Source organism: Penaeus japonicus, unplaced genomic scaffold, assembly GCF_977035675.1.
Source record: "Penaeus japonicus unplaced genomic scaffold, GWHDUDI00000001_assembly GWHDUDI00000039, whole genome shotgun sequence".
Lineage (NCBI taxonomy): Eukaryota > Metazoa > Arthropoda > Malacostraca > Decapoda > Penaeidae > Penaeus > Penaeus japonicus.
The window spans coordinates 9186500-9198999 of NW_028234441.1; the positions used below are offsets into that span (position 1 = coordinate 9186500).

At 40.4% G+C, this 12500-nt stretch overlaps 1 protein-coding gene across 4 annotated transcripts in view; it reads right to left on the reverse strand.

Annotated features, from left to right (window-relative positions):
* kuz (zinc-dependent metalloprotease kuz) overlaps positions 1-12500 on the reverse strand; it is a 184869-nt gene that overhangs the window by 9812 nt on the left and 162557 nt on the right. For all 4 annotated transcript variants that reach the window (XM_086533359.1, XM_086533358.1, XM_086533357.1 and 1 more), the window contains 11 exons: positions 10609-10718; positions 8911-9058; positions 8101-8669; positions 7690-7836; positions 6617-6812; positions 5909-6446; positions 5057-5234; positions 4474-4692; positions 4236-4352; positions 3457-3624; positions 2972-3290 (listed from right to left, as the gene is read on the reverse strand). In XM_086533359.1, the coding sequence (XP_086389485.1) occupies positions 2972-3290; positions 3457-3624; positions 4236-4352; positions 4474-4692; positions 5057-5234; positions 5909-6446; positions 6617-6812; positions 7690-7836; positions 8101-8669; positions 8911-9058; positions 10609-10718 (2709 nt within the window). The remainder of the gene's footprint in view (positions 1-2971; positions 3291-3456; positions 3625-4235; positions 4353-4473; positions 4693-5056; positions 5235-5908; positions 6447-6616; positions 6813-7689; positions 7837-8100; positions 8670-8910; positions 9059-10608; positions 10719-12500) is intronic.

Consider the following 12500-nt stretch of genomic DNA (forward strand, 5'->3'; position numbering starts at 1 on the left):
CCCAGAATACAGCGAACTGATTGCCATCTGCCTTCTACAGAGTCCTTCATCCATCCAATAAGATTTACTTGGCCATTTTCCAAACCTTGGTGAGGGGTTTTATAATCAGGGGCATGGCTGAACATGCTCACTAGCCATGCATTTCCAATCCTTATATGGTTAATCCTCTGACTGCTTTATTTTACAAAATAAAGTCTGCAGACTTATTTTATACAAAAAAAAGATGTTTCAGCATTTCCATAAAAAAATGTCAATAAAAATAACTGACATAGTTTCAACTGCTCTTTTTGTATGGTGGCCCACTCTTCGGTAACAAAGCTTCATAAAGGTAATGGTAACAATGTACAGTAGTCTCATGACTACAGTGAAATAGCCCCTTTCCTGAGAATTTTTTTCATTTTTGATAATGTAAGGCGATTCATATTCATATGCCATTACATGCATGCAAAAGTTAAGCATAATAGCATTGCCAAGTAAAAGGTACTTTGCATGCATACAGCTTTGGTGGTACAAAACATTATTCAGCTTACTCTCACATGATGAAGAGAGGGGGATTAAGCATGACAAATCTAGAATCTTTAACACTTATAACAATACAAATAAAGTCATATAATAAGAAAAGGTAAAAGAAGTATTCTTCACATTATTACTCTCTTTTCCTTTTACAGATAACTAAGCAGTGGGATAGATGTAATAAACCTAAAAAACACTGTTAATGTACAATTGATCTGTTAAGTAGGACCAACCTAAGCTCACGCAGCAGACAATCAGAAGTGTGGCATTAATTAACATGTACTAAAAAGATATTAAGATCATGCACACTGATATTCTAGGAAAGTGCTTTCATGATGTGCACTTCTTTCTTGGTGAGATATTCTGTATCTATGTAAGTTTGACAGGCTGTGCCAGTGTCCTGCTAATTATTGACTGTATTTACAGATTTAAAAAAAAATTACATGAGGCAGACCATATTTTTATTCTATACCTTTTGAAGAATAGAGATTAAAGTGTCAAACTTTTCTGCTGTTATTACGTCCAACTTTCTGGAATAAGGCACATTTAGGTCAAACTTGTGAATTTCGTGATCATAATTCAATTACACAATCACCATTTTCTTGTCCAGAAAATTTCATGTAAGTCCAAACTTTTCTACAACACAAAATCTAAATTTGGTTGTTCCTGAATCTTCTGATTAAAAAACAAAAAAAAAAGCGTAATGAGAGTGCAGGCCTCTCTTACATTAAGTATTTAACTAATAATGATTTCAAAGCATCTTACAATATTAGGGAAAAGTAGTTTACTTAAGTTTTCTGAGAAGATGGTTTTGAATCTAAAGAACTACTCAAGGATATTCCTTCTGTAAAATTATGACATCTCTTTTTAGACAATGAAGCAAGCAGTCTTTCTTCTCCTTCCCTTGTAAATCATAATTACAAGGAAAATGTCTTCTTATCTACATATTCCTTAGTATCTTACAAGTGTAACATAGGAGAAAGAGTGATACAGATTCCAAATTGAGAAAAAATATATAATTATCATGAAAAGGGAAAACATTATTTTTACTTAAAAGGGGAGACACTCCCAGTATAAGAGTAATGCTTACTAGAGCAACATTCTTTAGTCACAAATGCAGGCCATCTATTACATTATGGTTCTACACATTCCTTTTGAAAAAAAAAAGACTTTTTGTCATGTTTATACTACTACAAGTGAGGTGAAAAATGTATTAATCTTTTAGACCTGAATGACATTCTGCATATATCTCTCTTGAGGATGACAGATGCACATCTCATATCACTGTCCCTTGAACTGGGAACACTCACTGCTTTGTGGGTGGTATGCAACCAAATATATCAAAATGGAAATGAATGTTATTACCAGTAAATTGAAAATGAACATTGTTTATATACTTATCAAATGAAAAATAATGTGAACTGTTGACTTTCTAAATGGCAAAAATAGAGTCAAAGGATGCACCATCTGTACATTTGTTTTCCTACATATCTACAACACCTTTTTACACATAGACTATCATAAACAAAGTCTGCAAATACCAACTCTTTTCAGAGTTTTTTTTTACTAATCATAATCTTGGGAGAAGAGGCAAATTCCAGAAGTAAGAAACACTTCTCAAGATACTTACGTCAAGCTGCATCTGACCATTTGCAAACAAACAAAAAACTCAAAACTCCAAGAAACCTCTGTTAAAATCCAAAAATGCATCCATGCATTAAAAAAAAAAAAAATCAAGGCTAGTGATAATGGTACTATATTGATGAAAAAAAAAATTGCCCTTTTTTCCAAGTATCTTAACCCTTTCCCAACAGGGCACGCGCTACACGAAAACCCCTATGTGGGGCGAATGCAATATTGCATTGTAATCGTCACACTGGCATGACGACCCGGCATCGGGAGTTTGGCTGTGTCACACGAGTGTGATGCACCGTCGTCATTGGGTTAATTAGAGTCAAGACCATCACACACAAAATATGTACTTCAAAAGTGTGTAACTTTAGTCATAAACCCACTGATTAAGAGAGTAATACCATATATCACAGGCCAAAGGTTAACATACCATGGTTTTATAGAGCAACATGCAAAATGAACAACCAAAACCAAAATCTTTTATTTAAACTACTCTTATTAATGTAATAAAGCATTCCCTCTATCTTCTCCATGCACATTCACATAATTCTATTTCACCACTTAAGCAGTTAATGTTCTTGCACTTGGTAACTATTGTTTAAAGACCTCTATGCAGTGCAAATTCAGAATGTAAACTAATTAACTATAATTTAAAGCTCACAAATGCATTCCAGATCCAAAGTCTCTCTCTAAAGGCAAACAAAACAAACAAAGCTTAAAAAATAAACAATCAATGAGTTTCTGGAATCCTGGAATGCATGTTAATCTTCCAAATACTTATTCTCTCAACAACCAAAGAATGATGGTCAGAACCTTTCTCACTCACCTTTGGGTCTGTTATAGTGTCCCCGGCCCTCACCATAGCCATGACGGGTAGGGCCACTACGATTGACTGGTGTGACAGAATTTCCTGGATTTGAAGAGCTAAGGGGTCTGGGATTCCCAGGGTAGGGTGGCGGCGGATCGTCACTGTATGCCCGACTGGACCTCTTGGGTCCGCCTTTTGGCCGCTCGGGCAACGCTGCGGGTGCTCCCCCACTATGACGAGATGGCCCAGGCTGGTTGTGGTGAAGGTGGTGGTGGTGATGATGGTGACTGGGACCTGGGGCACCCTGGGCATTTGGGCTTGGGCCTTGGCGATGTCGCTGAGTAAAGAACACAAGGCAGAATTCAAACAACAGTCTAAGGTATTTCTCAGACTCTTATTTTATGTTATACCTTAATTCATTCAATTTCATATTCACAATATTCTAAAAAAAAAAAATTCAAAATATGTTAATAGTATATTTCGCTGATCATTGATCCTCTTACTTTAACTCTTCTGAGAGTGCTGACAGGTCTACGTAGAGTTTCTGTTATAGATCGTGCTGGAGGTTTGCGAGGGTTGCTGGATGGGGTGTGCACTGCGCAGCACTTGATGAAAATGCCCATGAAGACCACAAAGCAAACACCTAGCAGCATCACACCATACCAATATTGCTGTGGATTAGGAGAGCATATGATGAATCATTCTAAAAACAGAAAGAGCTAAGCCTTAACCCATTACAGACAGGTGTCAACATGTTGATGCCATGAGATTTTAACCACATGCAAGGCATGTGCAGTGCTACTGCCAGTTTGGCTGTTATGCCGAGTGGCAGAAGGAGAGGGAGTATATATAGTTGCGGATAAGATTTTCCGTACTCTAATGTACAAATGAGCAGGAGTTTGGCAGAAAAAATGACTGAAGTGAAGCTTGAGTCTCCCTCATTACACTAAACCTACTGAATGGCAGCCATGTGTCAATTACTTATGAGATAATAATAACTTTTCATTCCAAAATAATAATTAGCATATTTTGCCCTCAATAAAAACTACTTCTGCAAGAAAAAAAGAACATGTTACATACTGTCACTCAAAATAATAAAGAGAGATCTTTAAAACTTAATTTGAATTCTGGACATGAAATATTTCTTTTTTAAAACAAAGAGAATAATATTATGGTATATAAGTTTTTTCTACAACTTGAAAAAATAAATCATTATCTTTTTATTCTTTTTAATAAACATGGGAAAAAAATTCTCACAACCGAAAACAGATAATGCTCTTACTGTGATCCACTCAGCAACACTGTTTAGCGTGTCCTGGTTGAAGAGCAGGTTCTTGAGTCTTGCAAGAGGTCCCTCGGCATCCACTGCACGACATTTTTGGAAGACATCGCAATAACCCTGGAATTAAGCATTTATAATAAGAATGAAACACAGTTTTTGTTTGTGCATTGCTAATTCAGCAAGTTAATCCTAAAGCAAAATCAATTCAGAATACTGACAGTAGAGCAGATCTTCTCACCTGGAAGTTATTACATGGGGCTCCAGGTCTCATAAATACAGGTTCCCCAAAGATGTGCCTTAGTTCTGAAGTAGATTTGCAAGTGGTAGTGTCATTGCCTTCTTGACAAGCAATTTCACACAGCTTCTTCTTATCTTTCACACGGTCTGATGTGAGGAAGCACTCCGTCAACTTGTGTGCAAGACATATGGATCCACTACATTTTCCCTTTATGCAGACCTGGGAAAATGAAAACAAAAAATTAATATGAGTAAAGAAGACAGTCCAGTATAATTCTTTCTTCCACATTTGTCAAATGTGGATTTTACAATCTTTCACTTATGGTAATACAATGTAATATAACATCAACAATTTATACACATTAATAATATTGTACATCAGTAAACAATACATGGTTTCTCCTGGATTTGATCCTTTGGGATGCATTGCAGTAAATAATGACAGAACCAATGCAATACTACTCACTGCCTCTCTTTCCTGCTACTTATAAACAAATATATAAAAATACTAAGTGCAAAATATATGTTTCACGTTATCATTAGATCTAAATAAATGAACAAGATGAAGTTATTCTTAGCTTTACCTTTGTGCCCTCATTGCACTGCTTGTGATCTCTCTTCTTCCTGGGGGATGGGCACTGTGCCATGCGACCGTTGCAGTTCACCGACTCCTCACAGTCTGTCTCAGAATGGCACTGAACTCGGGCATCATGCTTCACATATGTGCAGTGGTCTCTGCTGCAGCAAGGTCCTTCACTTGGACTGAAAAGATAGCAACAAATTATTTTAAATATCTTGGAAAAATAAGAGCAGTAAACTCAAAATCCAGATTCACTTTACAGAGGGTTTATTAACAGATAGACATTACTCTAAAGCACCTGTATTTTTTTATAATCCCATTTCTGTTTATTTCATTGTTCTTGCTCCTACTCTTCAAAACCGATCTGCTTTTATAAATGATTTGCCTTAAATACAAATTCAGTCATTCCCAGATGCCTTTACTGATTTTAACTCAACCACATTTTCAAGACCATCATTACAGAGCACCTTTTCTGCCAAAACTTTTTTCTTTTAGTTGAATGATTAGTTTTTATTTCAGAATATCCCTTCTTTGAAAGGTTAGGACACTGCCTTCTCTTAATGGGCACAAGTAAGACAAGCTGAAATGAGTATGATAATGTTTGTACCAGAATCTATTGAATACACAAGTAATATAACATAGTACTTTCCATATTACTTAAAAAAATAACACTGATACTAGGATTTTACACTCATCATTCTCAGTAAACAATGTGTTTCAGAAGGAAATCATCATTGATGCCCTGCATCCTCGTAATATCAATTGTATTGTTAAAACAAGATGTCAAAAATTTATATCTACACATTCACTTATGTAGGAAAAATAACATTTCAAAAACTGACAAATTGTACTATACCTGCACTGTGTGTTCTTTCTGCGTCTGCACTCTCTTGCAGATGAATTTTGCATCTTGTCATTCTGAGAAATCTTGAGAGGGTAACAGCACTTTTCCTCACATTCCTCATCATCATAACCACAGTCACATTCCTCCCCTTCTTCAACGATCTTATTTCCGCAGAAGGCACCATTGTTGGTTGAGAAACAGTTTGTTCTTCTCTTTTCTGATATGGCATCGAGAACCAGTGATATATTGCGAATGGAGCACTGAGAAAACTTGTCATTGTTCGGCCGGTCTCCACTGGTGGCAGAGGAGAACATAATGTAGTTCCCAAGCAGACCCCCAGGCTTGCACGTCTCCGGAAAGTCGTGCGGCGAGCCAAAGTTATGACCAATCTCGTGAGCCAACGTGAGCTGAGAGACCTTTGGAGGAACTCGGGAGTTGTAGTTGAGGAATGTGATTATACCGGTGTTGAGGGACCTCTTCTCAGAGTGACGGAAGCCTCCCAGGTTCTCTGTATAGGTCTTGTACTTTTCACAAATACCACCAGAGGCACCTATTCAAATAATCATCAATACATTAGCACCATAAACATTATCTTGTCCAACTTATGAAAACAATACATTATAAAACCATGCATACTACAAATTAGAAATATCTTACTCATATTAAACAATCCATATAATTTCCCAATAGTAACATGTACTTGAAAAAGAGACAACATACCTGATGGAGAAGCAACCCAGGCGAGGCCAAGGGTTCCACCTGTGAAGTCCCTAAACGTGAATACATAAGCAAGACAGAAATCATCATGCTTCTTTTGGGAATGTAGGTTCAGGAAGTTGCTCACATCTACATTGGCTTTACAGAATTTGTTGGGTTCTCCTATCCAATTGGGACGGCAAGGCTCATCATTGTCGATCTTGAAAGGAATTAAATTAGGTCATAAATCCTTTTACACTCACTCAAATCTGCATATTTTACATAACCATGAAATATATCATTATGTCACTTATATTAAATAGGGTCATACATCCTTTCTATAATCAATAATCCACTCACTCAAATCTGCATATTTTACATAATCATGAAAGATAAATGATCACATCACATATAAAACACACATACATGTCACTTATATTCTCTATGAAAAAAAAACAACTATTATGTGAAAATAATTTGTGTGACTATAATGACACAAACAACATATTAGCACTACGCTATGATAAAAAAAACAATTACACTCAAGAAGATTCATCAAATAAAACTAACATCAGACTAATATCAAAGAATATTGTTTTTATTCAAGGAGAGTAGTTTCTCGTAAATGAGTGTTAACTGTACAGAAAAGTGGCTACACAGCCTATAAATTTATCTTTAATATAAACCTACTCTGTGTATAGTGTTTTTTTCTGCCATATCTTTTTTGTTTTGCCACTATTTCAAATACTGTATAAAATGTAATTTGACATCAAACAAACAAAAGAGTCCCAGCATTATAATCTAAAATAGAGAACAAAACTAGAAATATTTTAACTATGTCCACTAGCGTTTCAGATTAACATTGATTTCATGGCTCCGACATACTCGGTTCTTCCAAAGACCACAAAAAAATACCCCAAACAAAGACTATTAATCAGACTTGCATTTTTGCTGCTGGCCAACTAAGTGCTTCCTCGCCCTTTCCCTTTGTGCCAGTGCATGAGCTGAAAGGGGCTCTTTGGCTTCAGTCATCTAATTCTACATTAACTAGAACCAAGCCCTCTCCAGTGCTGGAACTAGAGTTTTGCACTGCTTACCTTGATTCTCTGCACTTCAAACCGTATGTTCCTGTGCTTATATTTTCCCTCAAATTTTACATTGCCATAGATGTTATTGATGGCTTTGATGTGTTGTGAGATCATTGCTGTTATTTCATCCCGAGTCCTGATGGGATCATTTTCCTCCTGAAATATATGAAAATAAGATATCACACTTTGTTAGGCTATTGTAAAAAACTATTCTCTACTACTGAAAGCCATTCAAAGATATATTGTTTACCAGAGTTTTTCATACAAGCAATAAACCACTTGGTCAAAATTTTATTCAAAACATATTTTTTATCTAAATAAATTTTCTAGTAAAAACATATTCTTTATCCAGAACATATCTTCTTACTTTCCCTATTAGCATACTGCCTCCTGACAAATACCTTAGCCCAAATACTCTACCTGTTTGTATATATGGTGCCACAGCATGGGATCTGTTTGGATTGAGAGAGAGCACGTTCCCTTGTTGTCTTCTCCAACACCCATTCCAACTGCTCTCTTCGTTCGACTGTTGGCTTGCGCACTGTACTTATTGTGGTAATCTTCCAAGACGGTTTCATAGAAATCTGAAAGGCCGTCCTCCTCTTCACTTGTTTTGTAATTATCATGAGAGTCTAGCCATTTTTTGTACTTGTACTGACTAAGCAGATGTGCCGGAGTTTGTTGGTAATGTTTAATAGCCTCCTCCTTTTCCTCCGCTAGATCTACGGAGTTTTGAACACGGTCCATCCATGCTGCTACGTCATCTGTTATACCACAGCCTGAGGAATGCCCAGAACGCACCCGGGCATATGGGTCCTCCACATGGCTGTCGTGGTATATGAGGGAGTGGAAGCCCGAGGATGTTGCATTGTGGCGAGCAAAATACTTGTGTGCTCGCTCTACGTAGTATACACCATCCCGCCCACTATCTATAACTCCTTCAAATACTCCTCCTCTAACGCTTCCCCAGACCCTTGATCCAGGGTCAGCTGGAAAAGGGAAAAAAACAAAAAACAATTAGAAAGGGACGATTCCCAATTATGAGGCTTTCAAAGCATTTTCACATCACAAAGCAAAAATTCAAGCCTAATTTATCCAAAACCTCTAAAAACATGAGAAAAAAAGAGAAAAGAGACAAAGCAGCTACATCTAAACTTTTACTCAGCTACTACCATACTAAAACACATACAATAAAAAGACTCAAAGTAAAACATTTCCAGGCTAACAAACCTTCGACTGTCCCTTCATAAAGGTGGTTAAAATCCAGCCCTTCTAATCTGGGTGGAACTTCTACTTTGACATACGGACTGATAGTCTGTGTGTCCCGCTTCAGTCGCAGGTGAAACGACCGTCCATGGGAGGCAAATGATATGGTCAGCTGGAAAGAAAAAAAATATTAATGAATAACAGCAATACCAACTTTGAGGATATTTCCATACATACCAGGAGGAGGAGGAGGAGGCAGAAGGGCAAGCTGGTGGAAGGGCAAGTGGGGCAGAGAAGGGGAAGGAGGAAGGGGAGGAGAGAAGGAGTAAGAGTAAGAGTAAGAGTAAGAGTAAGAGTAAGAGTAAGTGGAAGAGGAGGGGAAAGGGGAAGAGGGGGGGAAAGAGGGGGGGGGGGAGGAGGAGGAGGAGGAGGAGGAGGAGGAGGAGGAGGAGGAGGAGGAGGGGGAAGAGGAGGAGGAGGAGGGGGAAGAGGAGAAGGAGGGGGAAGAGGAGGTAGAGGAGAAGGAAGAGGAGGAGGAGGAGGAGGAGGAGGAGGAGGAGGAGGAGGAGGAGGAGGAGGAGGGAGGAGGAGGGAGGAGGAGGAGGGAGGAGGAGAAGGAGGATGGGGAAGAGAAGAAGGAGGAAGGGGAAGAGGAGAAGAAGGAGGAATGGGAGGAAAAGAAGGAGGAAGGGGAGGAGGAGGAAGTGGAGGAGCGGTTGGGGGAGGAGCAGGAGGGGGAGGGGAAGGAGAAGGAAGAGAAGGAAGAGAAGGAGGAAGAGGAGGAGGAGGAGGAGGAGGAGGAGGAGGAGGAGGAGGAGGAGAAGGGAGAGGAGGAAGAAGAGGAGGAGGAGAAGGAAGAGGAGGAGGAGGAAGAGGAAGAAGAAGAAGGAAAAGAAGGAGGAGGAAAAGAAGAAGGAAACAGGAGGAGGAGAAGAAGAAGAAGGAAACAGGAGGAGGAAGAGAAGAAGAAGAAGAAAACATGAGAAGAAGAAACAGGAGGAGGAGGAGAAAACAGAAAAGAAAAAGAAAGAAGAAAACAGGAGATGAAAAAGAAGAAGAAAACAGAAGAAAGGAGGAGGAGGAGGAGGAGGAGGAGGAAGAGGAGGAGGAAGAGGAGGAGGAGGAGGAGGAGGAGGAGGAGGAGGAGGAGGAGGAGGAGGAGGAGGAGGAGGAGGAGGAGGAGGAGGAGAATTAGAAGAAGAAGAAGAAGAAAAAAAGAAGAGGAGGAAAACATGAGAAATAGAAGAAAACAAGAAGAAGAAGAAGAAGAAGAAGAAGAAGAAGAAGAAGAAGAGAAAAACAGGAGAAGAAGAGGAGGAGAAAAAACAGGAGAAGAAGAAGAGTGAAGAACAGGAAGAACAAGAAAAAAATCCTTTCATGACACACATGTAAACAATCTACACACAACATAACTAATCAATAACAGCTGGTAGCATATCCAACGACTGGTCGAGAAAAGTGCTTATTCCAGCAACATTCTACCGAGCCTTCAGAAATACAAAAGGTTATTTCTCTTCCTCACAGAAACGTAATATTAAAGGACACAGATATTCAAAAACTTTTCTGTCATTGCCTCAACTACTTTGAAAATCTTAAGAAAGACCAAAATAAACAAAAAATGTTCAAAACAAAACAAACAATAAAGAGAAAAATGAATAAATCCACAAAACAAGCAATAATAACATTTTTATCGAATATGTAAATACCGAAAAGGAGACTCACCTCTTCATCTTTATACAGTGACCTCTTGACACGCTCATGGTCGCGATGGACCTGCTCAGTGTTATAGCGTAACACCTCGTATCGGCTCACATACTCGCTCAGTGCCGACCCTGAAATATGGGGAGAAAATGTTGATAGCTTGTAAATAAATACATTTAAACACATTCTTTGCTGAGAGGGAGAGGGGGAGAGGGGGAGAGGGGGAGGGAGGGAGGGAGGGAGGGAGGGAGGGAGGGAGGGAGGGAGGGAGGGAGGGAGAGAGAGAGAGAGAGGGAGAGAGAGAGAGAGAGAGAGAGAGAGAGAGAGAGAGAGAGAGAGAGAGAGGAGAGAGAGAGAGAGAGAGAGAGAGAAGAGAAAGAGAGAGAGAGAGAGAGAGAGAGGAGAGAGAGAGAGAGAGAGAGAGAGAGAGAGAGAGAGAGAGAGAGAGAGAGAGAGAGGGAGAGAGAGGGAGAGGGAGAGAATTAATAAGTCCTATATAACTGGTTTCCATCTTAATGAGAAGCCTATTACCATTATTTCCAGAAATGTAATTGGCATAAGGCTTGTTTTCAGGTTCCAAAATGCAAGATCATCGTACATTACAGCCTTCCGAGAACTTTAGGAGAATCAATGGAAAAAAGGGAGCCTGCCAGATGAACAAAGACGTGCCAGTTTCAACAGTAAATAATGTCCCACACCCTGGGTACACCGTATGACGTCACCAATTGGGAGCGAATCACCCAAACTGCGCCCCCATCAAAGATTCAATTTCTTAAGCTGCGTCAGGTTTCAGTGGGTCGCGTATAGGGTGCCTCTTCCCATTGATTACATCCTCCCGGCCCTCCTTTCCTACCCACCCCCTCCCCCGCCCCATCCTCTACCTTCTCCCCCCAGATTCCCCCACCCACACACTCCCACTCACTTCTCCCCCCCCCCCCCCCCGTCTGCCTTCAACCCCCAGCTCTTCCCTGGAATACATCCCTCCCTCACCTTCCCTCCCCCCCAACCCCCTCACTGCTGCTCCTTACCCGTCCACCCACTGCTGTTCCTCACCCACCCACTTCCAACTACATCCAATTTAGAAAAAACATAAACATAGGGAGGTGTAAAATAAGTGAAAAGGAAAACAGAGCCACTAAATTCACTGTAGGATTTCGTGTTGAATTTGTCTTACGTTGCTTGATACGACCTTTTAAATCCACTTCCTTCTTTCCATCCTTCGACCTCGTTAATCTCCTGGGATTAAGGACAAACATTTCGTGGGTCAGCAATGGAATGTGCGCGCGCGTGTACGAGATATATATACATTCAGTATACCTTCACCTCGCGGTTGAAAAGACATGTGAGGTAATTCCTATCCACCATTTTCTCTCGATGATTCCTCCCCTTCCATCTCTCCCCCTTCCTTATTTCCTCCCTCCCTCCCTCCCTCCCTCCCTCCCTCCCTCCCTCCCTCCCTCCCTCCCTTACCCCTTACCCCTCCCCCCTCCCACACCCCCACTTCACCCCCTCTCTCTCAAGAACGATCAGCCCAGAGCAAGGAGTCCATCCCGCCAGCCACTCATGACGGGCCATTACCATAATAAAAGAAAGGAGCGAAGCCGGCCGTCCGCATGTCCGCGCCGCCGCTGCCTTGGCCGCGAGAGGCGTCCGCGGACCTCGGCCACAGGTGCGGAGTCTGCCCGCCTGACAGAGGGGAAACGGAGAAGGAAATAAGGGGAGGTGCTGCGAAAAGAGCGAGGCTGGCTGAGGGCATGTTACGGAATAGGTGAGAGGCAGTGAAGAGGGAGAGGAGGGACGAAGCGAATGGAGAGCAAAAGGGAAAGGGGTGGAATGAGGGAGAGATGGAAAGGGGACAGTGAAGGAGGAAGGGGGGAAAGGGGAAATAAAGAATAGACAGAAAGGAGAAAGGG